The 25,000-nt window shown below is 45.5% G+C and overlaps 1 protein-coding gene across 1 annotated transcript in view; it reads left to right on the top strand.

Annotated features, from left to right (window-relative positions):
* The window catches only part of syne1a (spectrin repeat containing, nuclear envelope 1a), a gene marked incomplete at its 5' end in the record, with an annotated part of 157,820 nt that overhangs the window by 17,665 nt on the left and 115,155 nt on the right, over nucleotides 1-25,000 (top strand). The window contains 27 exons of the mRNA XM_083688496.1: nucleotides 1-28; nucleotides 4,535-4,630; nucleotides 6,260-6,343; nucleotides 8,286-8,306; nucleotides 8,643-8,735; nucleotides 9,031-9,209; nucleotides 10,479-10,675; nucleotides 11,626-11,738; nucleotides 14,021-14,128; nucleotides 14,980-15,117; nucleotides 15,387-15,551; nucleotides 15,786-15,898; nucleotides 16,528-16,696; nucleotides 16,927-17,023; nucleotides 18,047-18,252; nucleotides 19,189-19,353; nucleotides 19,717-19,869; nucleotides 20,179-20,322; nucleotides 20,626-20,820; nucleotides 21,094-21,252; nucleotides 21,988-22,152; nucleotides 22,533-22,667; nucleotides 23,088-23,246; nucleotides 23,412-23,620; nucleotides 23,976-24,087; nucleotides 24,315-24,479; nucleotides 24,727-24,894. The exon at nucleotides 1-28 is cut by the window's left edge and continues 34 nt beyond it. Of these exons, the coding sequence (XP_083544622.1) occupies nucleotides 1-28; nucleotides 4,535-4,630; nucleotides 6,260-6,343; nucleotides 8,286-8,306; nucleotides 8,643-8,735; nucleotides 9,031-9,209; nucleotides 10,479-10,675; nucleotides 11,626-11,738; nucleotides 14,021-14,128; nucleotides 14,980-15,117; nucleotides 15,387-15,551; nucleotides 15,786-15,898; nucleotides 16,528-16,696; nucleotides 16,927-17,023; nucleotides 18,047-18,252; nucleotides 19,189-19,353; nucleotides 19,717-19,869; nucleotides 20,179-20,322; nucleotides 20,626-20,820; nucleotides 21,094-21,252; nucleotides 21,988-22,152; nucleotides 22,533-22,667; nucleotides 23,088-23,246; nucleotides 23,412-23,620; nucleotides 23,976-24,087; nucleotides 24,315-24,479; nucleotides 24,727-24,894 (3,736 nt within the window). The remainder of the gene's footprint in view (nucleotides 29-4,534; nucleotides 4,631-6,259; nucleotides 6,344-8,285; nucleotides 8,307-8,642; nucleotides 8,736-9,030; nucleotides 9,210-10,478; nucleotides 10,676-11,625; nucleotides 11,739-14,020; nucleotides 14,129-14,979; nucleotides 15,118-15,386; nucleotides 15,552-15,785; nucleotides 15,899-16,527; nucleotides 16,697-16,926; nucleotides 17,024-18,046; nucleotides 18,253-19,188; nucleotides 19,354-19,716; nucleotides 19,870-20,178; nucleotides 20,323-20,625; nucleotides 20,821-21,093; nucleotides 21,253-21,987; nucleotides 22,153-22,532; nucleotides 22,668-23,087; nucleotides 23,247-23,411; nucleotides 23,621-23,975; nucleotides 24,088-24,314; nucleotides 24,480-24,726; nucleotides 24,895-25,000) is intronic.

Raw genomic sequence — 25,000 nt, 5'->3', positions numbered from 1 at the left:
TAAATGGATCAACTCCCACTTGTCAAAGGTAAGAGTCCTTTGTAGCTGCATTGTTTCTGCCGAGTGGTTTTGGGGAATTCACCCTCCCTCCCTCCCTCCCTCCCTCCCTCCCTCAAATATTCTGTTCCCACCTTTACTTCTCCTTTTCCTCCATCCCTCATCTCTCCATTCCCCCCACCGTTGTTCCCTGTCAACAGAACATACAGTATAAATGCTGAGGTATTAGTAGGTCATAAGACCGGTTGTGCCAGCAAAGACCACACAGAGACATGCTTAAACACACACGTTTCCTCTGTACTAGCTACTGTTCTAATTCATCAGACCTGAAATCAGAAAGCCTATGGCCAGGATTTACTCTCTGCTTACACACTGAAGTAATTATTGCTTTTACCAATTACTAAAGCAATTTCTGTTTTCCCCCTCTAGTCTCCTGCCTCTAGCTTATTGTATAGGCTTAAACTACAGTGAGTGGGCTATGTCTGGGATCTACAGTTGACAGTGTATCCATACCGATAACGTTTTCCATCTCTGCAGACCTGGTTTGGCCATAGAGATGGGTCTAAAACAGCACCCCGAATTAATCATTTTTGCAATTAATTTGGATTGTTCTGGATAAGGGCTTTGGAAAATCACTGGCCTCCATATTAGGCTACTATTAAACGCAACAGTGTCTCTGTAACTTAAACAATTACAGTCGGCGCAATCGCATGCCTTGGGCTGTCATGCGTGTGTAATTATGGTATAATACCGCATTAGTCTCCTCAATTTAACCCATTACTGCTTGAAGAGTGTGTCGCGGGAGTGAGTGGACAAGGCAACCGTGGCACAGTGTCACGCAATTAAACTATTTCAATCCCCGCCGCCGCTTTCAAGGTTTCCAATTCGATTACGCATCGCCGGCCGCCTTTATCTTACGTGAGGCGGAGCAGAACATTCATTTGAGGAGGCGGTCCGCAGGGAATAAACCTTGACATGATATATTAAATATCACCTATCAGGACCTTTCCATCAGAACATTACTGTCCGCCAAATATTTAAATGTCCTTTCTGTTTAGCATTAAAGTAGGCTAAACACTTAATTGGTTATTTAGTAGGTCATAGGCATACAGTAGGCAATCTTTTTCCATTCATTTGGGGATGAGGCATAGGTTGTAGTTGGATCTATAGTGGTGTGGGCTACATGGAACATTGTTGTTTTGGAGTATAATGTCCCTTTAAAGTCGTGAAAAGGCCTACAATTAGCCTTTTTCTGGGCAAGGCTACTTGCATTTCATAGGCTACTTCATGTTACAATCTCAAATCTTTGATTGAGGGAGTAGAATTTCACCTAGGAGAAAGGCATGTAAAATGAGATGGTTATGCCTCTATAGGCTACCTATAGGCCTTTGGTCGTGTTCACTTACCTGACAAAGTAGTTTTGCCCTTTACCAGTTAACTCGACATGAGATGTGCTCTCTGTTTGATAAGGTTACCTCGACAAAGCTGGAATGATTCAATCACAGCTTGTGCTCGGGCCTAAGCAGGCATAGCTCTTTAATTCTTTAAGGTAATAGCTCAGCTTTTTTCCCTTGCTCGCTCGTTGATTAAATCCCACACTCCTCTCCCGCCAACCCCTTCTTGTCGCGCAAACCCGGTTAACCTCATCCTGCTCCGACCTGACGTTACCGTAGCGACGGTAATTGGCGGATATTTGTCTTCGAGGAGGCCCGTGTCACTTGGCAAATGGGGGGAGAGTCTGTGATGAAAGAGGAGGCAGAAGTCCGCACAGCAGGTGCGAAGGACTTCGTCGAACATGAGGTGCTCAGAGGGGAGAAACCGAACTGGTGGTGTTTGTGTTGTCAGCTAGGCCTACATCTTTCTTGTACGCTGTGGTGGAATGCCCAGCAGTTAAATAAACAACTGTAATTGCTGTGCAGTCTATGTTTGAAGCCCCATGTAACCTATGCCTCTAGCCTAGAAATAGTGAGAGGGAAGAGATGAGGAGAGAGAAAGCCAAACTGAGATTGCAGGTTAGCTCAGCTCTCGCTGGGAAATAACATGCCCTTGGCAGCGATGATTACCGAAGGTATCTTAGGTCTTTAATTCTTGGCCTAAAGGTATGTGATTAATCCTTGGCATAGCTAGGTGAGATAAAGCCGGTATTAGAGATATCATCTTTCCTCCCTCCCTCCCTCCTTCCTCTCTCCCTCCACAGGTAACAAAAGAAGATTTCATATGAGCTCAGATGGGCAACATTAAGAACAGGTCATTTAGGAGAAAGATTGATGGTACTTATTAAGCTGGGTAATTTAACTTTGAGTAATTGAAGACTATACCACGTTTAGAGTGAGGCATCTTTGTTACCTCTGTTAAAATATTGTAAAGAATGTAAACAACCAATAGGCCTACAGAAATACAGAATCCCATTGACATACAACATATTATTGCAAAGCTTGCACAGCTCAGCAGTGTATCATAAATCAAAGCCAGCACATATTTGCATTCCTACGCATGTTGCACAGAAGAGTATGATTTGAGCACTCAGCTTCTGGGGAGCTTTTAAATTGTACTCTATTTGTCTGCAGAGAGAAAGAGACAGAGACAGAGAGAGAGAGAGGGAGAGGGAGGAGAGAGAGAGAGAGAGAGAGAGAGAGAGAGAGAGAGAGAGAGAGAGAGAGAGACCCTCATTTTGAATTTGTACAAATCCTTAGGGTTTAATGATATCCTGGCCAGTATTGGAGTGGCGGGCTCATCATGTCTCCAACGTTTCCCAGGCAAACAGCTCCGCTACAGTAATCAGCAGCTATAGTGTTCCCAGAGATTACTGCACTTGGAAAGTAAAGCCCCGCTGACCATTTTAAACATCCCCTCTATTTCGCCCTCCTCTCACTCTGACTCTTACTTTTACTTTCTCCTTCTCCTTCTCCCTCTCTCATGTTTCAGTCATCTTGCTAAAGGCCTATGCATCATTTATAACACATTTTGCTTCGTAAACAATTTTCTCTTTCACTCTTTCTCGCTTGTCATGTCCTCGTTTTTTCTCTCTTTGTCTGTCTGCCACCGTGTCAGTATCTCACTCCTCACCTCTCCTCTTTCTTCTCTCTGTCATTCCTCTCTCTCTCTCACCCATTCTCTCTCTTTCCCTCCATTTCCCTCTCCCTCCCGCTTCTCTGTCTCAGCGTCTGTCTCTCCTCTTATGAAGTCCAATTTTAAAAACGTCCATGTGATGTGTATCTTTGGGAGTCCTCAGAAGACGCACCGGGGGAATAGGCATGCACATGAGGTCATAGACAAGCACACTTACAGAAGCCGTAACGCTCTCAATCAATTAAAGCCCAGACACTCAACATGTAATTAGTTCGTTAAGTCCTTGATTTATTTTTGGTGACTCTTGTGACTGAGCTGAGAGAATGGATATTACTTTCTGATTTTGTAATTACTCAAAATTTCCTCATTAGCCGAAAGATTATAATGCACTAATAGGTGAATTTAACTTCAATTAGCTCATGGCATAATTTATCGCTCTTTAAGAAGCTTCTGGAAGTTTTATTCTGTCACTCAATGAAAGCGGCACAAATGCTGTCTGAATATTCAAGGGTGTAAAATGCGATGGAACTGCATTTGAAGAGGAATTAAAGAGTAAAGTAAATTGCTAATTAAATTTCAAGGGATGTGAAGTAGGAGCCCCTCTCATCCTTCTATCTTCTACCCCTCTCTCATCCACTCTTTCTCCCTCATCCTCTCTCTCTCTTCTTCTTGGTATGTCTGGGTCTGCTCATCTCTCTTGTCTTTTTCTCTCTCTCTCTGTTCCCTCACTCTCATTCTCTCCTCTCTCTCCATCCCCCTCCCTCTCCCTCCCTTTCTCTCCCCCTCCCTCCTTCCCTCCCTCTCTCTCTCTCTCTCTCTCTCTCTCTCTCTCTCTCTTCACTAATCTTCCTGCGAATGGCCTGCCCATCTGAATGCTTTCCCCCACTAAACCTCTCCTCAGCCCCATCATGTGACTGCGCTTTAAGAGAAATCCTTGATGTGGCGTCAGGGAGGAAAATGGAGATATGTGGATTTCTCCAGTGTGGGGTCTACTTCAGGTCAGGCAGGGAGTAATTGAGAGCGGGCTCAGTTTGAAAATCATCAGCATATTTCTGGATTTGGAGACCCCCTTTTCAAAGGCAGACTGAGCCTCTCCTTTAGCAGCACTTTTAGCTGTCAATCAAATGTTCCACTGCCAAGTGTTCATGTGGCTCAGAATATCATTTTTAGAAGGCTTTTGTCAATGTCCTTCTCCGTGTGTTTAAAACCACCATCTTAACATCATGGCCATGAATGATTATACATGAATTTAGACTTACGCTGCCACTGCTTTAAACAAAGTTCCTCACATATTAATTCCGAGAACTGTTTATATACTCTAGCTGACACTTTGAATCTTCAGGTTCCAAGAAAACTTTGAAAGCTTTAGTTTTAGATTATGGCACAGAATACTTGCGTAAACTGTACACTTATGCAACTTTCTGTTGATTGTTGTGACATTAATCCTGGTCCTGTTCCCACCCCACAGCATGTCCCTCCCCTGGTTGTGACGGACTTGTTTGAGGACATCAAGGATGGGGTGATGCTGCTGGCCCTGCTGGAGGTCCTCTCTGGACAGAAGCTGGTGAGTCCTGGTCTGGGATCAGTTCAATGTAGTGGAGGTGGTTTGGTGACCACGCGGATTAATAATAATATTAATCATAATAATACATTTATTTATAGAGCACATTTTTGTACAGAGACTGCAGCTCAAAGTGCTGTACATAAAAATTCAGAAAAACAATAGTACAATAGAAGAAAAGTGAAATAGGAAAACAATAAATAAACAGCAGTAGCCTACATGTTAACATGATACAAGCAATGGTAATAGATAATTAAAGCACTATTCAAGTAAAACCCAAGCAATACGGACCAATAGTGAAATAGAAAGCGAGATTACTTTGTTTTTGTTTTTACTGTTGATCTATGTGAGTGTGACATGCCAGTCTTGCCCACCCCCTGCCATCTTCCTGGAGGACCACAATGGAAATGAAACTTCAAGCTTTGTTGTGTTTTTTTTTAACCTCAATCATTTTTTTTAATGTATGTACTGATGTCTCTGGCTGGAGCAGATGACTACTTTTAATTATCAAATAAAATCAATCAATTAATCAATCAATCAATCAATCAAGTAGCCTTGCCAGAGACCCTGAAGACATGCTCCTGGAGCTAATGCCTAAGCTTTAGCTCAGCTTCTGTGTCTTTCATGGAGAGACCTGTGTTCCAACCCCAGCTGGTCACACCAGCTGCACGTGGTCTTGACCGCAGACTTGTTTGTCTCACGTTCAGTGCCATCCCGAGACGTTAAGACCAACTAGCCTTTCGGATTATTTTCCATTCCATGATCACACGTGATTATGTTGATTTGAAATGACATTAAGCTCATTCATCAAACAACATAGCAATTAAATACGATGAAAGGAGCAGTTTGCAAATGGTTCAGGGGAGGCCGGTTGATGTAGAAATTGGAGGACGGGCTCATTGTGTCTTTGATACATTCCTCATTCCGTTCCATGCTTTACAATGAGCCTCAGATTTCCGCCTCCAGCAGCCTCTCCTGAAATGGATGGATGGGAACATTTGATGGTTGACTTTGAAACCCACTGTTTGCGTCTCCGATGTCAAGTTACTCTAGAAGCCGTGTTGTTTGGTATTATCTCATGCAAAGCAGGATAGCAGAACACCTGTGTGAACTCATTGATTGGTCTTTATTAGGATGTTTGGTCTGAACAAAGCAGGATGGATAAAGAGGGAAAGGCCACAGGGGTACACACACACACACACACACACACACACACACACACACACACACACACACAGGCAAACACACACACAGCCTGATAGTCCCACAAGGCCAATACAGCCTCAGGTCTAAGCTTTCTATGTCATATTGATCTACCTGCTCATGGGAAAACACAGCCCTGATGTGATTCTCTCTCTCTCTCTTTCTCTGTCTGTCTCTTCCCATTTCTGTTCCCCGCTCCTCTTTTCTTGTTTTCTCTGATTCATTGTGATTCACTTCACCTGCTCTCTTTACCCTCTCTCTCCTCTCATTCCATTCTCTCACTCTCCCCCTCTTTTCCATCTTTCCTTCTCTTTGTCCTTGTCTTGCTTATCTCTCTGTCTGTCTCTCGGTCTGTCTCTCTGTCTATGTATCTGTCTCTCTCTCTCTCTCTCTCCCCCCCCCCCTCTCTCTCTTCTTCTCTCCCTCCAGCCTTGTGAGCAGGGCAGGAAGCTGCGGAGGATCCACTGGGTCTCCAACATCGGCACGGCCCTCAACTTCCTGGAGGGCAGAAAGGTAAGAGTTCTCCCCCGTCTCGCCTTTCACCCCTCAACCCCCCCACTTTCCCTTCCTCCCTTGACAATCTGGTTCAGGTGCTGGCCTTGGGGAGTCTGACCCACTGTGACCCCTGTCGTTCTTATCTTCCCCTCTCAATCCCCCTCTTCCCTACCATCCTCTCTCCCCCTCTCCCCCTCTCCCCCTCTCCCTTCTCATCCTCTCCCCCTCTGTTCTCCTTCCATCCTTACACCACCTTTACTAATCACCTGATATCAGACACCCCCCCCCCCCCTCCCTCACCGTCATCTCTCCACCTCCTCCATCGTCTTTGTATTCATTCATCCACCCCTTCTTCCTTCTCTCCTTTACTCAACCCCCCCCCCCCCCCCACCGTACCTCTCCTATATCCTTCTATCAGACCTTGTCCTCCACCCTCTTATCTGATATATCTTTTCATCCCCCACCTCTCCCCCTCTTCCCTTCCCCTTCTCTCACATCCTCCCCCTCTTTGATTCAGAGGGTTCACCACCCTCTGGCGTTCTATCTCTCTCCATTGACTGAGATGGAGAGACTACTTCTTTCCCAGCGAAATTGACTAAAGGGAACATCAGTTCATGTTTTTATCCTCTTTTACTCTTTGAGACCTGCAATCTAGATTATTAACACTCGACGCAGCATGTGCTTGGATATGCATAAATAAATCCATAAGTGTCATCTCACGTCTCGGGGGACATTGATTTAGCATCTGCTGGTGTGACAGGGGTTAAACCGTAAATCCTACAACTGTAATCTGCAGTCTGAGAGTCGAGACTGGGAGATTGAACCTCTCTGCCATGCTGTGAGTGTGTGTGTGTGTGTGTGTGTGTGTGTGTGTGTGTGTGTGTGTGCATGTGTGTGTGTGTGTGTGTGTGTGTATGCGTGTGTGAGTGTGTTTGTGTGTGTTTGTGTGTGTGCGCACCCGTGTGTGTGTGTGTGTGTGTGTGTGTGTGTTTGTGTGCGACACTTGTCAATCTGTGTAAATCTTATGAGCGTCCCGTCTCTGGCCTGTATTTACATTTAATTTTAGAGCCTATCCTCCCTCTCCTTCACCATGTTTGCTATATCCCCCCTTGCCCCCTGTCTGATAGCTGTAACGACGGGTACATCATTCAGTTTCTTTGTTGATATTATACCTCCACATTACCAGCTATCTTTTAAATCACATTATGGTCAGACTCGTCTCCTCCACATACTTATTACCATACCAGGCTGTGTCTAACTTGCCCTCCCTGTACAATAGTCTAACCCCTCCACCTCAGAACGTGAGCCCTGATTCTCTCTCTCTCTCCACTCACAGGATATCCCTGTTGAGGCCTGTAGCACTGTAATGAACACTGTCTCCTAACCTATGATGAAGTGTTATGATTGCCTCTATGGTAATACACCCCGCTTTCTGATATGATATGGAGTCCTGTGTCACATCTACTTCCTAGACGCTATCCGCTCTCGCTCTCTCTCTCTCTCTCTCTCTCTCTCTCTCTCTCTCTCTGTCTCTCTCTCTCATGGTAAAACACCTCCTTTATGTTGATATTATGATGTGCAGTCCTTTATCACATCTGCTACACAGACTCTATCCCCCTCTCTCCCTCTCTCCATCTCTCTCTCTCCATCTCTCTCTCTCCATCTCTCTCCCTCCATCCATCTATCTCTCTGCTCTGCCTGTGTAGAAGTGATAGATTTCTCCTCTCAGCCTGCCATCGAGCCTCTGAGGTTATCTCACAGAGCGAGAGAGAGAGAGAGAGAGAGAGAGAGAGAGAGAGAGAGAGAGAGAGAGAGTCTTTATCGCCCAGTCTCACGGTCAAGGAGGCATCCCCCTTCAATCACATCATACAGTATCCCTCCTCTAACTTCTATATCTCCTTCCCTCTCTCTCTCTCTCTCTCTCTCTCCCCCTCTCTCTCTTTTATCATGCTCGCTCCAGTCTGCATACCGGGGATCTCCGGTGAGTGCTTAGTTGACATTTACATGGATGTTATGAATGCTATTATTACATGTGTGCATTGTGTTGATAGTGTAAGGATTATCTGTATCCAGCTCCTCTGGGTTGAACATAATCCTCCTGTATATTATTATCCCTATTATCCCTACCAGATTGAATTACCAGATTGAGCATGAGTGTGTATGTGTTCCATATGTATGAGATTATATAGATACAGTCAGACATACAGTACATGATGTACTATGTATATTAAAATTGTGATATTAGAACATTTCGAGTGACATGATTCTTATATAATAATAAGTCATGTCTGACTGTATGATGCTGGTTTTGACACAGATCAAGCTAGTCAACATCAACTCGACTGACATTGTTGATGGAAGACCGTCCATTGTACTGGGGTTGATGTGGACGATCATCCTCTATTTCCAGGTAAAGTCTCATAATCATCCCCTCTCTTCAGGGAAAGATTCACTCAATGTAGGCAGTACTTGTTTCCACTGTAACACCCCCCTCAAGACAAGATACAGTAATTGCCCTCATGACAAATTCCTGCATGATTAAGTAATTTCTTTTCAAATCAATTGATTGGTTGAATGATTGACGAATTGGCTGTTACAGTATACCCTTGCCTCGTAGACAGATCAATAAATAGACTGATTGATAAATAGACTGATTGATCAATTCAAAGTTTGATAATGTCCTCTCTTCCTCCCTCTCCTCTCAGATCGAGGAGTTGACCAGTAACCTGCCAGCTCTCCAGGTCTTGTCTAGCAGCGGCTCCTCAGTGGACAGTTCCACCAGCAATGACACTACCAGCCCACCCGTCAAGAGGAAGCCCCTCCCCCCTATGCAGGGCGGGGCCAGGAAGGCTCTCCTCAGATGGGTCCAGCAGATCACCACCAAGTATGTCAGACAACAGCTACTGACTACACAGTGACACAAATGAAGCCTACGTTAGTTCAGGCAGGACACTTTAAATCGAACGCCGCAGCCGTTCACATGTATGCAAAACATCATCACATGTTCATGGACAGGCTTAAAGAAGCCGGTTATGCCACACTCCACCATGGTTAAAGAGTATGGTGCCACTGGCGATGAGAGTAATACTGTTGGTCGTCCCAGCCTCCACCCGCTTGGTTGCTCTGTATTTATGGGCTCCCTGCTTTTGTTATTTTGCATTTTATGTTGTTAAACTTCAGGCAGGGAGCTGTACAGAGCGGGGCCATCGAATTAAGGCAATAAATTAAATATATTACCATTTTCATTAAACAATGATTAAACCGACGTAAGTGTCCTGACTGAACTGCTGCTGCTGCTGTTGTCTCTAACTACAATATTACTCCTAGAGAATATTACTCTATATTAGCACTAATCGTAGTCGTGATGATTGTGCTGTTGCTGTTTTGATGATGGTTAGATGATCATGATTACTTAAGAAGAGGGAAAGAATCGATACAACAATAAGTTTCTATTTATGGAGCATAGCTACAGTACCTCATATTGAATCTGTCTATACTGTTCATAATGCACATATCCTTATATTTTTCTTTTAATACTACTGTTAATACACTGCACATATCTGTACATACTGTACATACCTGTTTATACTGTTCATACGGCATTCCATATTTATTCTGCTATTTACTCTAATGTTACTGTTAATACATATATACTGCTTATACTGCATTGCCCATACAGCTCATATGCTGCTTACACTGTTCATACTGCATTTATTCTGCTTATAATGCTACTGCTAATTCATATACTGCTTACACTGCACTACTTATACTATACTGCACTACTATACTGCGCATGTACTGCACTACCTGTATATACTGTTCACACTGCACTTTTCTGCTTTTTTGCACTTCTGGTTAGACGCTAACTGCATTTCGTTGTCTCTGTACTTGTACTCTGCACAATGACAATAAAGTTGAATCTAATCTAATATAATATAATCATACAGATCATATCATAGAAATTAATTTTGCATGGATGTAATTTGGGCGGAAATTGGCAGTTGATCTTCAGAGGCAATGAAATTTGCCTAATGAATTACCCCTTTCCTGCTATTCATAAATATTTGAGAATGTATCCTCATCAATTAATCCATTTCCATCTCTATTGCAAAAAGTGAGGCAATATTGAAAATGTCCTTCTCTGTCCCGCCAGGCAATTTGGCATTGAGGTGAAGGACTTCGGCTCAAGCTGGCGTACAGGTGTGGCCTTCTTTGCGGTCATCTTAGCCCTCCGACCCAACCTGGTCGACATTGAACGTGTGCGGAAGAGGGCTAATCGGGAGAACCTGCAGGAAGCCTTCACATTGGCTGAAACTGAGCTGGGCATCCCGCAGCTGCTTGACCCAGAAGGTAAAACCACTAGGTCACTTCTTCTTTGGTCATTGAATGTAACTTGAACAAAGGACAGGATGAAATTCAATATTTCTAATCTGCCGTGTTATGTTGTGTTGTGGTAGTAGAATTCACCAGTAATGTTGACTTCATGCTGATTGATATAGAGCAACATGCTAAGTAGCTCCCCCCTCCATTCAGTTGAACCTGTAATGTCAGCCATAAAGCTGTAAAGCCAGTTCAATGCCAACTCAAACATCTGTCACCATAGCAAAATAGTGTGCATTTCACTCGAGAAATCCCTCGAGTCGAATAGCCAAACAGCATCTGTGCTCCTTCACGTCTGCCCCTCAGAATGAGCTCTGACAAATGTAGTTTGACATGGCAGTAATTAAAGCCATTAGGCAAAGAGAATCGGAGCCAGAGAGCATCCAAAGGCCACAAATATAATCTGAAGGCTGTTTTCATCCAAGGTGTCAGTCTTCTCCATCTGTATGAAGGTGCTGTCAGTCAGAGAAGGCGGGTTCTGTTTGATAAGAATAGTCAATGATAGCTAGTTAGCCTAGCGAAGGTTTGGCTAATCGCACAGGACTTATCAGTAGTGGTTTAAAAATAGAATTGGTTAGTCTTTGAGGACTAATTTCTTCCAGGTTTGAGGTGAACAATGGTCTGTTTAGAATGAATCCTCACTGTTGTCATTGTTTTCTTTGTGTTACTGGCAGTACTAGAATGAGTGTTAATGATGGCTTAGCAAAAGTGTGTTTATCAAATTCTGCTGGAAATGAATGGTGTTCAAATACGTACAAAGATATAGACCTTGAAACGGTCTTTGTTGTGAGATTTTTTTTTCATGTCAATGGGACTTAAATAAATGATAAACGAAATGAATGAATTAAAATTGCTCTTCTGGTGTTAGCTCTGTGGTTTAGGGGTCTTGACTGACCCCTGGGATCTTGCCTCCTCTCCAGATGTGGATGTTGACAAACCAGACGAGAAGTCCATCATGACGTACGTGGCCCAGTTCTTGAAGCATCACCCCGGCCACCAACGGAGCAGCACAGAGGACCAGCAAGAGGACGAGGTAGCACAACTAGTCTCTCTCTCCATGCATCCATCAATTCTCTTTATCTTTTCCCTTCTATCTCTCCATTGTTGACCCGGTGAACTGGTGTCCTTTATGTGCTTCTACTGCAGATTTCTATCAGAGCTATATGTACAGGTAGACTTTGGGGGCTGTTTCCTGGACACAGATGAAGTCAAAATATATTAAATTGCACTTTCAATGGAGAATGTCCATTAAAGAGGCTTTTTAGTCTGGGATTAGGCTTAATCTAGGTCTGGGAAACAGGCCCTTGGTGTGCCAACCTTTAACCCTAACACTGACTATTCATCCTTTGGTTATGACCACCCTTCACCTTTCCTTACTCTGTAGTGATGTAGTGTCTTGCCTGTTGTTGTTCACTTCTCCTTTCCACATCTGTTTCTCGTCTGTTTCTCTCTCTCCTTTTCTCTCTCTCTCTCTCTCTCCCTCTCTCTCTCTCTCTCTCTCCACTGTGGTGTTGTTGTGTGGTGGTGACTGCATCCCTGTGGTTTGTTGTGCCTGCCTCTGTTCCACAGTGTGGTCTCGCTCCTCGAGATATTGAGGAGATGTTGCAGGTACGTAGTTTAGACTGCATTAGAGTGTTTAAAGTCCACTGGGCAGGTTCTCCATCAAACGTTCCAAAGGAACATTCCTGAAACATTTATAATTCCCCTATGGAACACACACACTGCTTCTACCTTTAACGCCCCCATTACCTTCTATGCCTTTGCGCTGGTGAAACCGATTTTCAGCATTTGGGGGAAAAATCGTTTCTTAATACAGTACCGCCTCTTATCACACCTGAGGTGAAATCCCAGCAGGAGCATTTCCTAGTCATAATAACAAAGGGAAGTCTTGTATTATACGATGTGATATTACCATTATATTAGCATTAGCGCTACAGCTCCCAGTCGCATTACCATGACAATGAAAGCCCCTGGCAAAGCGAGGCAGAATACATTCATACTGGCAGTTTGATGGAAAGCCTCTGAATAGTGGTTGGATTTTTTTAAGGTTACTGTACAAGCTGTTCTGACATTAGGTTCAGTCTCTCTAACTTTATGACGTTTTGCTCTTGTGTACTGTATGGATTATTATATATACTAATTGCTATTATAACCCCTGGTTTGACTGTACTATAGCCTGTGTTTTCATGCTGCTTATGACTAACTGTTCTCTTATGATAAAGATTTGTATGCTGTTTTATGCCTCTGCTATACGTGAAATGCCATTGAACAGAAGAATTTGGATTTTGACAAGAAAGGCAACAGAAAAATATTTGCCTGTGCAGACTGATATCAGACAATTTACCAGTTAATGTAGGCTAGCCTGCATGTACAATTATTTAAAGAGTGTTTTGTGAAAGAAAGTCTCCCGTTCAGTGAACAGAATACTTCCCTCAGCAGGGGATCCCATTCATTCAACGCCTGAAATCTGGATAAAGAATGAAACCCTAAACGGGTTGGACTCCATTTAAACTAAATGGACTGAAACTGAATAGTAGTAAAATTGAGTGGACAGTTGAATAGATTTTTAGTGGGAAGAATTATTGTTGTGGATGTTTCAAATCCCATGAAATGTTGATCGGGGAGCTTTAAAATGAGCTTGTTAGAATTTAGTGTTTTTGGCAGCTGAGAGTTTTTACTGAGGGACATGCTGGATTAACAGCCACATGTTGCCTCTGACTCTCTTCATCCCTCTCCTTGATCCTCTCTCCCTCCATCCCCTCCCTCATCCATTCTTCCTCTCGCTTCTCTACTTTCTCTCTCCAATTTCCCCTCTTTCCTACATTATTTAATTTCTTCCTGCATCTCCCATCCCTCATTCCCTGCTACCCCTTATTCCCCTCTCCCTCCTTCCTTCCCTCCCTCCCTCCCTGTTCTCCTTTACTCAATCGCATCTTCCTCTATCCCTCCCTCCTCTCCCTCCCTCTCTCCATCCCTCTACCTCTTTCTTTAACCCTCCCTCCTCTCCCTCCCTCTCTCCATCCCTCCACCTCTCTCTTTAACCCTCCCTCCTCTCCCTCCCTCTCTCCATCCCTCCCTCCTCTCCCCCCCTCCCTTTCTCCATCCCTCTACCTCTTTCTTTAACCCTCCCTCCTCTCCCTCCCTCTCTCCATCCCTCCCTCCTCTCCCTCCCTCCCTCTCTCCATCCCTCTACCTCTTTCTTTAACTCTCCCTCCTCTCCCTCCCTCCCTCTCTCCATCCCTCCACCTCTTTCTTTAACCCTCCCTCCTCTCCCTCCCTCCCTCTCTCCATCCCTCCACCTCTCTCCCCACCCAGAGAGAGCAGCGTAAGGGCCTGAGGGAGCTGAAGACCTGGCTGGACCAGCTGGAGAGAGACGCAGCACGGGCTCAGGAGACAGAAGGCAATCTCAACCAGCAGTACCAGGTGTGTGTGTGTGTGTGTGTGTGTGTGTACAGTACCGTATGTGTGTGTTTCTGTGTGTGTATCTATGTATTTGTGTCTCATTGCCTCATTGGAACTCTTGTGAAAACACACACACACACACACACACACACACACACACACACACACACACACACACACACACACACACACACACACACACACACACACACACACACACACATACAATAACATTCTTCCTCCGTCTGGGCATACACACACCACACACACACACACACACACACACACACACACACACACACACACACACACAGTGCACAGACGCTCCCATCATCAGCCTAAATCAGTGGTATTACACTGCAGGGATCAGACTGTGCTGTTGCCGTATTTCCACCCAATCTGGCTTATACCACAAGCCCCAGGATATGTTACATATTCAACAGATATTCCCCAGAATGTGGGATATCCCTCCTTCCTTTTTTCATTAGGCTGTCGAGTAGAAAAATGTCAAGGCAGCGCAAGGAATAAGATCCAAAGGCAATTAACTACAGCTTTTGACTGATTCCATGAATGTATGATCGGAGAGGGAGAGTGTGAGATGTGTCTGCCAGGTATTTCTACCTGGAGTGTGTTTAAACAGGAGGCTATGTGTCTACACTGATGTATGTGTTTGTTACAACTAGGGCCCTGAGTTTTTCCTGAGGTTTTTATGACTTTTCCTGACTGTATGAGGCCTTACCAGGAAAATGTATGTGGCCCATAGGTATAGCCAGATCCTCTCCTCTCTTTCTTTCACACATTATCCTTCTCTCTCTCTCTCTCTCCCTCTCTCTCTCTCTCTCTCTCTCTCTCTCTCTCTCTCTCTCTCTCAGTCTTTTAAGAGTCTGCGTGTTCAGTTGGAGATGAAGAGGAAGCAGACGGAGTCAGCAGTCCAGTCTACTCAGAAGGACGGGATGTTGACGGTGGATCAAGCTCTGGTCAAACAGGCCTGGGAGAGAGTGTCCACCAGGGTGAGGGCCTGAGAAGAGAGCTTTATCACTGTCTTACTGTTGTGGAGAGAATGGTGTATGAGACTGTAAAGCACACAAGTGCAGAGGTACTTTGATATTCCCAACTCAAGGAAGCTTATCAGCCGAATGATATGCAGGACAATTTCCCCATGGGAGCATACTCCAATCACACAGACAATGACTTTCAGACAGGCAATTTAAGCGATAACTGAAGCTAAACCATTTTTGGATTGATGATTCAAGACATCTGATCCCTCCTCTTCCCCCAGCTCCTGGACTGGCACCTGCAGCTGGACAGGGCGCTGCCCACTCCTCTGGGTGTGGTCGGGGCATGGCTGCACCAGGCTGAGGGGGCGCTACGCCAGGAGGTCACTATTCAACAGGCACACGACGAGACAGCTAACACTGTCCACAGGACCCTGGAGCAACACAAGGTGGGCATGGATGAAATGTTGTTTGATTACAGAATCCACTATCAAGCGTACGGTGTAGTCTTGTCGATGTAAACGATGGGGTTGTTGTTAATTTCACTATCCTTTGTGTGTGTGTGTGTGTGTGTGTGTGTGTGTGTGTGTATGCATGCATGTGTGCGTGCGTGCGTGTGTCTGTGTGTACACTGTACTGTATGTGTGTGGTGTGTGTGTGTGTGTGTGTGTGTGTGTGTGTAGGACGTGCTGAAGGGCCTCGAGGATCACCAGCAGGTCTTCCAGAGGATCCATAAAGACAGATGTGTCAACGGGGTCCCAGTTCCCGCTGAGCACCTCCAGGACATAGCAGAGAGGTACAGCAGGTCCTACCCTGGCTCACTGAACGACCCCCCCCCCCCCCCCCCCCCCAGCCTCTGAAACAACCACCCAACCACCCAACCCTTCCTCTCCCACCCCGATACATTCCTAATCCAATATAATCAAACCAATCCCTACAGATCTCTGATGACGCACTGGCTCCAAATATGATTATTATATTTAACATACCATGTCATGTTTCAAAGCACACTGTGTTTCAGTATTTTATGTACGTCATGCAAACGCCAGTGAAAGAAAGGTTTTGACTGCTTTATCTTGGTGGTTGGCTCGGTTGCCACCAGTTTTTGGGTTTCAAAACACTTTCTTTTAACAGAGTAACAGTGCTGAGATGAGATTCGATGACAGAAATGTGCTTTTCATCTTGCCCTAAACAAGCACAAGCATTAACTAATACAGTAGTTATTGCTGTCTGTTCATTGCCATTCATAATTTATGCCATTTAATATGTGCCATTTAGCTGACGCTTTTATCCAAAGCGACTGACATTGCAGTGAGTACATACATTTTTCAGTACATATCGTCCCAGCAGGAATTCATGTTCCATTCATGCTCATATCGTATGTCAACAGTCTAATTCAGCATTGTCTTTGGTTTTGTCTCACAGAATGAACTTTGTGTCCACATCATCAAACATCCACCTGGCCAAGATGGAATTCTTGGAAAATAAGCACCACATGCAGGCCTTCTTGATATTGGCCGAGTCCAAGCTCAAGTCCTGGATTATCAAATATGGCCAACGGGAATCAGTAGAGTTGATGCTACAGGACTACGTTGTGAGTCAGGAAATGATATAATACTTATTAAACTACAGAATATAGTGTATCAACTATTTATATTGTACAGGACACATTGTACACTATTTTACCTCTGTGCTTCGGACTTTCTCTCACGATTTCCCTGTGAAGCCTTTCAAAAGAGTTATACTTTTTAGTATTTTATTGAATTTTTTCGATTTTGATCGACCTCTGATGAAAGTCATTGTTTCTCTGTCCTCTCTCCTCAGTCATTTGTCGAAGGACAGAAGTTCTTTGAGAAGTACGAGACGTTGTTCCAGACTCTGAAACGCTCTTCGGAGCTTTACGTCAAGGCTGACGGCTCAGGTAGAAGATTGTTGTCGTTCACCGTATGCAGTTACTCTCTTCCTTTCCTCATCCCTTTGCTTTCCTTTCTTTTAAGCTGCACACCTGACAAGAATGTTTTTCTCGTATATTTTTTGCCCTAGAATCATTGCTTTTGATTCAGGATTTTTTTCCCATTGCATTTCAGGGTCTCATTTTGAATCTGTAATCTCACTCAGTTCCCCCTCAGGCAAAACAACGCTATCTAGCACACCATTTCACAAGTGCTGAATATTTTACCTATATCTCACCTTTGATCAGTTTCCTCTGAATGGCTCAATAGCCAATCAAGACCTTATCCTCCAGCATTTTTACCCCCCCCCAGCCGCCCCCTTTTTGTTCTCTTGGTACGACCTCTCCAGGCTACCGCTAAATTAGGTTTCTCCACTCTCAGCTCTCAGTGGGGAATTCGACCCCATTAGCCCAGATGCTCTACTTCTGCTGTCTCTGGGCGCTAACATGCTAGCTTGTTGATTTCATTAAGTTCCAGGGCTGCATTGCTGCAGGGTATGCAGGGGAGGACTGAGGTGTGTGTAGAGGAATCAGACATTCTGAAACATGATTGGTCGACCCTGAAAATGAAGATCCACATGAGTCCAGCTGGTGGTGTGTGTTCTGGACTCTGATTGGCTGGGTTCAGGCTCATGTCTGGCTAGCCTTGATTATTGCAGAAAGGGGATTGGATGTGTCATTTTAAAGTAATTGCCATTACAGTGATTACACTGGTGATTGATGTGAAGAGAAAATTGGGTTATCCTCTTTGGACTGGTTTGTTAGTTCTATATTATCATAATTTGTGGTTGTGTGCACAGTCTGTGTGTGTGTGTGTGTGTGTGTGTGTGTGTGTGTGTGTGTGTGTGTGTGTGTGTGTGTGTGTGTGTGTGTGTGTGCGTGTGTGTATGTGTGTGATTTCATGGGCATACGGGCATACGTGCGTTTGTATACATTAACCCAATTTCTACCGACATAAATCTCTATCTGTGTGTGTGTGTGTTCCTCTCCCAGTGGACGAGGGCGAGGCGGGGGTGAGGAGGTTCATGCGGGAGGTGGTGACCCAGTGGAGGAGCCTGTCCGTGGAGGTGCGCAGTGTGAGAAGCATGCTGGAGGAGGTGCTCTCTAACTGGGAGAGGTACAGCTCCACCGTGGCCTCCCTACAGGCCTGGCTGGAGGACGCAGAAGGGGCACTAAGCCAACCGGAAAACACCAAACGGGTACGTCAACCAAGCGTAACCTCAGTACTGTACAGGGGAGGCTGGCAGAGGCAGAAATCGGAGGACTGGCTCATTGTAATCCATGGAATGGAATGTGGAATGGTGTCAAACACGTGTGATACCATTCCTCATTCCATTCCATGGATCATAATGAGCCAGTCCTCCGATTTCTACCTCCACCAGCCTCCCCTGATACTGTATTATCCTCACTTGTTACCACTTTGACTCAAATAGCAACTGTCGCAATATGCTGTAGCTGTGACAGGGGAATGGGTAATGTGCTGTGGCTGACTGCGTGGCATGAATGCAGTACAGTTAAGTTGGCTTAATTTGAAATCTGTGAGTGTCATAACCAACACAAATTGTGTTTAAACATGGTGGCAGAAGTAATAACCAAAATGTCACCCGATTTACCAAGAAGCCCAATTTCAGAAGTTATTAACATGTTTTTAACGCCCAAATCATCAAATTCCACCCAACTGCCAAATTATTCCCCCAACTTCTATATGTCATTGAGGACATCCCAGCTGTCACATTACCATGGATACCCTAACTGTCAGATTATTACCCCCAATAACCAAACCACTGAGGACCAGTTAGCTAATTACCCCAACCTCTAAATTAGTACCCCAATGTCATTACTCTCTCTCCTCCCCTTGCCCCTCTCTTGTTCTTTTCACCACTCTCTTTCCCTCCCTCTCTCTCTCTCTCCCCCTCCCTCTCTCTCTCTCTCTCTCTCTCTCTCTATCTCTCCCTCCCCCGCTCTCTATCTCCCCTCTCTCTTTTTCTCCATCCCTCTCACTCTCTCTATCTGTCCCCCCTCTCTCTCTGTCTCTCTCTCTCTCTCTCTCTCTCTCTTTCTCTCCCTCCCTCGCTCTCTATCTCCTCTCTTTCTTTTCCTCCATCCCTCCATCCCTCCCTCCCTCTGTCTCTCAGGAGTTCTTCCGGAACCTTGCTCAGTGGATGGACCAGCACGCTGCCATGAACGATGCAGGGAACTTCCTGATCGAGACATGTGATGACACAGTGTCACGTGACTTGAAGCAGCAGCTGCTCCTGCTCAACGGGAGGTGGAGAGATCTCTTCATCAAAGTCAAACAGGTGCCATTAGAGAGAACACGCACACATACACACACACACACACACACACACACGCACACGCACACGCACACGCGCACACACGTGCACACGCGCACACACGCACACACGCACACGCACACGCACACGCACACGCACACACACACACACACGCACACACACACGCACACACGCACACACACACACACACACTGAACACACCTCCTGTATTGTCATAGATACTGTCAAGCATTACTTAATGCACTTAAGACACTATTACAAATAAATTAAATGACTTCATCCAGTATAAGATGATATCACACCTCAAACCAACCCGCTCCCTCCCTCCCTCCCTCCCTCCCTCCCTCCCTCCCGCTCTCTATGCAGTACGCCCGTGCAGATGAGCTGGACAAATGGCGGAGAGACCACCTCAGGGCTATCTCTACCCTCGGGGAGCTGTTGGACACCGCAGAGGAGAAGCTCAACGCCCCTGTACAGGTCTCCTTCCTCAACGTTAGGGCTTTCCTACAGGACGTGGAGGTAGGAATGGCGTAGGATACTGATACTAGGTCCACTTCCCGCACAGCTATGTGCATAACTGAAAAGTATTTCCTTAGTAATAATTATGTAATTACGCTATTACCAGGTTATATTTAAGTCATTACCTGGTTATTAAGGTACTGTTCAATTTAGAGATTTCCATTTTTCATGGACTGTAAGCGGTTATTAACAAACAAACAAAGTGCTTAAACCTTGCTTTGGCAAATTCGATTGGATGGAATCCAACCCTAGTTGTCAACACATGACAAAGATGACCTATGACCCTTCACCCTCACATCTTACACTCAGAACACCAAGCAAAAGGTCGCTGCCATGGAGACACAGTACAAGCTGGCCACCCGCAGTGCCCAGCTCCTCGTCAAAGATGCCCCGCAGGAGGAGGGTGCCAAGGCCTTGGCTACCATGACAACGGTCAAAGGGCAGCTGAGCAAGGTGGGTGTCACCAGAGTTCAAGGTACACCATTTTCACACGTGTTTGATGCCATTCCTCATTCCATTTCATGCATTACAATGAGCCCGTCCTCCGATTTCTACCTCCACCAGCCTTCCCCATCTAAAAAGTAGCACGATATTATTCATGCATTCCTCTAATACCTACCTCAAATCATTCATATTCAATCAAAATAATTGAATCAATTCTTATAGACCGTGTCAGGTTTCTATTTTATATTCTGTTGGGACAACAATTAGATTCCTCTACTACCACGTTAGTTATTCATTCATCTCTGTCCTCAGGTGAGGGAGAGATGCCCCTCTCTGGTGAGGGAGTGCCACGGACTACTCCCCCTACTGGAGGAGATGGAGAAACACATCACCACGTTCTACCAGTCGCTGGAGAGGGCTAGCCGCATCACCGCTGCTGTCAGAGATGCAGAAACACAGGCCCGGGCCCAGCCCCAGGCTAAGACACAACACAAACACAAGTGGCAGGTGAGACAGGGCAGCGGGCCTACTGCCTTGAATAGATCATTTGGGAGGTTGGAAGTGGAAAGAATGTAAAGAGAAGCATCAATGTCCACCCTCTTTGTTTGATAGACGTATACTTCAGGCCTATGAGTTAGAATAATAATGCTAATATTAGTTTTATTTTTCAATTGTGTGTGAGTATCATGAGTGAATACTTGTTTGTGAGTGTGTGTCGGAATTGTGTATGTGTGTGTACTTAAATGAGTGCGTTTACATTTCTACTCTTCCTTCCTCCAGGATCTCCTGACCCAGCAGCAGAGCTGTAAGCGGTGTCTGTCTGTGATAGAGAGGAACCACCATGCCCTCCAGAGGGCGCTCTCCAACAGCAAGGCCCTTAGGAACTTTGACCAGTCGCTCCTACAGAAGAGAGTGACCGAGCTTCAGACCTCAGCACAGGTTAGCATTAGTCATATGCCATTAGGGAATGTCATAAGGGGACTACATTACCAATGAAACCACTGCAAAGGTTAGCATTACCCAGATACCCATTTCACAGTCTCTAGCCCCATTGCCACTTAGCCTCGCACAGCCTACAAAATGTATTGTTTTATTGTTCTATTTTGTAAATTGTATTATTGTTTTTGCTATTTTGTTCATATTTTGCTATTTTGTAAATGTTTTGTTAATATTTGCCTATATATAATTTTTTTTATATTGTTTTTTATGTCCCATGAACCAACCTCACCAAGTCAATTTCCTTTATGTGCAAATATACTTGGCCAAATAAAAGAATTCTGATTCTGATTCTGATTCTGACACTGTTGTATGTAGGGCAAAGTGCATCAGGCCTGCCGATTACACAAGACACATCACATCATCCTTTGATCCTTATATAAGGCTCTTATGAACTGGTCCATGGACGTTTGTTTAGCTTTGTGCGTCATACTTAATAACAGGTTTGACAAAGGGAAAGCTAATGCTATAAATACCGAAATCTGCTCATTAGAGTTGAAAATCACCAGATACCTCACCAGACATCTGAACTGCATCATCTACTAGACCACTAAACAGATCACCATTAACAAGATCAAAGCCTGTTAGAAGTCAGAAACGTCATCACACTACATTACCCAAGAGACCACACTCTCAGTGGTCAGTACCCACCCCCCCTGTGCTCCTCTCTCCTCCCAGGCCCTGGTGAAGGAGTTGGGGGAGTGGAGGAGGCAAGAGGAGGCCAACAGCACCCTGAGGAGGAGGTTCGAGGAGTCGCGTGTGGAGCTGGAGAACGTGCTGAAGGTGGCCCACGCCTGCCTGAGGGAGGAGGGGAACGCGGAGGAGCTTCTGAAGAAACACAGCGTGAGAAAAACAATGCGTTTATTTGGCTCGTGGAGATTAGTAAAATCAGTAAAGCCTCAAATGATGCTCAAAACTGCCTGTTAGCTTTCAATGGATGACTCATCCTACCTGTCAAGTGGGAGCCTTGTGCTCCTTTTACCTCTGTAGGTATAACTTACTGATTGCTGACCGTGTCAATTTCTTTAATTCTGCTTGTGTACCAGTCACTAGTCATTAATCATTTTAACCTCAACTCGCAAAGGAAACACTATAATTGAATTACATTTTTTAAATGTTTAATTGTAGTCTCTCTGACTTGCCACATTGCCCATTGAAAGACAGCTATTTACATGACTGTTACATGACATATTCTTTGTTTGGTTTGTTTGGTTTTTATTCAGGAGTTCTTTGGGCAGCTGGACCAGCGGGTCCTGAGTGCGTTCCTGAAGGCATGTGACGAGCTGACGGACATCCTGCCTGAGGAGGAGCAGCAGGGACTGCAGGAGACGGTCAGGAAGCTGCACAAGACCTGGAAGGTCAGAGGGCAATGTTATCACTGTGACGAATGATGTCACACAGGAGAGCGGAGAGATCAATAGTATAATCAATCTATTAGTATAAGTAAAGAGGCGTTGTGTCTCCTACGATGTATGGCCTGTGGAGGCAATGTGTGGTTACTGTGTGTGTGTGTGTGTGTGTGTGTGTGTGTGTGTGTGTGTGTGTGTGTGTGCATTTGTGCATATGTGTGTGTGTGTCTGTATGTGTCTATTGTTTTATGATTTCTTTATTTGTGTGTGTGTGTGTGTGTGTGTGTGTGTGTGTGTGTGTGTGTGTGTGTGCATTTGTGCATATGTGTGTGTGTCTGTATGTGTCTATTGTTTATTGATTTCTTTATTTGGCTCATATGGGATGATTTAAAAAAATAAATATATATATTTGATTCTCTCATCTCGCAGGATGTCCAGGGGGAGGCGCCTTCCCACCTGCAGCGTCTGAGGGTGGAGGCGGAGCGTGGCCGGGTGTGGGCGGTCCTACAGGAGTGCAGGGCGGAGCTGGACAGAGAGAACCAGGCCCTGACCACCACCAGCAGTGAGAGAGTGATCAGAGAACACTGGGTAAGAGAGGGAGAGAGAGAGAGACACACACACACACACACACACACACACAGATACCATTCCTCATTCCATGCAGTACAATGGGCCCGTCCTCCGATTTCTACCTCCACCAGCCTCCCCTGATCCTAACTCACCCCTACTCGGCCTATCTCTCTCTCCCCTCAGGCCTTCTTCAAGGGGAAAGGCCTCCTCAGTGTTTGTGAGAGGAGGACGGAGCACATGGAGGAACTCTGTCAATCACTCCCCGACAACCACCCTACGCAGCGCACCCTGGACTCCACCAGGGGGGCTCTGCTAGAGGTCAAAGGTCAGGTAGAGGCCACACACCTGAAGCTGCAGCAACACCCTGACAAGTGGAGGGAGTGGAACGACAGGTGTGTGTGTGTGTGTGTGTGTGTGTGTGTGTGTGTGTGTGTGTGTGTGTGTGTGTGTGTGTGTGTGTCCCAAGCACTTTTAAATGCCTTTTTTACGTTTTCTTTTTTTCAAGCACTGCAGTTCTTTGTTCTTGTCGAAAGTCTTGATTGTACGACGTGTGTGTGGCTGAAGGCACTTATTGTAAGTGGGTCTGGATAAGAGCATCTGCTAAATGCCTAAAATGTAAATGTTATGTCATACTGGCTACTTATCATAATGGATTGTATTGAAGATTTACTGGCCCATTCTCTGAGAGTGAAACAGTACTGAAACAGTAACAGAAGGATGACTTGCTGTTTTGGTTCTTTGTTCCAGGTTCTCGGAGCTTTCTGATTGGCTCTTGTCTCAGAAGAGCCAGACGAGGCTCCTGAGGGACAGAGCCAGAGACTCTGCACACCAGGGACAACAGGTGGATGCTGCTGTTCAGGTGAGGTTGATCAACTGAACACGCACACACGCACACGCACACGCACACGCACACGCACACGCACACACACACACACAAAAGAAAAAAATGCAATTGACAACCCATTTCCACCTCTACCCTCTTTCCTCTCTATCGCAAACTGCCCCATCTCCCCCTCTCTCTCTCTCTCTGTATCCCTTCCCTCCTTCTTTCCGTCCACCTCTCCACCTCTTCCTCTTCCTCTGCAGGAGCTCCAGGAGGGTATAGAGGGTCAGGAGGAGTGCCTGTCCTGGCTGAAGAACCGTCTGGCTGTGCTGATTGAGGTCAGCTCTGAGGTGGAGGTCCACAGACAGAGGGCTGCCCTGGCCAAACTCTCCATGGACCTCCGGGCCCTCCACTCCTCCCTCTCCCAGGTGAACCACACTGACACTACCATCATCATTTCATTTCATTTGCCGATTATTGAGGCAAATATGTTTCTCTGTTATAACGATTGGAAATGAGAGACTATAAACTGTATGAGCTGTACAATGTGAGATGGTGTCTTGTCTTCTAATAGGAAGACATTCTGACCTCTATCTCTTTCTCTTTCTTTCTCTCTCTCTTCCTTTCTCTCTCTTTCTCTCCCTCCCCCCTCCCCGTCCCCTCTCTCTGTCTCAGTGGGGTCAGTGGGGTTCTGCTGGGCCTCACGGTGAGGAGCTGAGACAGGAGGTGCGTGGAGCCCTGAGGGAGGTTCTGGGGGCCCGGAGGGAAGCTCAGGAGCAGACCACCAGGATCCTGGAGGCAGAGAACCCAGAGGAGGCCAGGCAGATGCTCCTCGTCCACCAGGTGGGGGCGCTAGCACCATCTGTTGTTGTTGTTGTTGTTGTTGTTGTGTGTCTCTTTGCTCAATGGAGAAATAGATCACACCTGACTCTCTGGGTCTGTCTGTGTG

This window comes from Argentina silus (genome assembly GCF_951799395.1).
Source record: "Argentina silus genome assembly, chromosome: 17".
NCBI lineage: Eukaryota > Metazoa > Chordata > Actinopteri > Argentiniformes > Argentinidae > Argentina > Argentina silus.
Note: the sequence above shows the minus strand (reverse complement) of the source record. Positions and strands in the feature narration are given on the sequence as shown.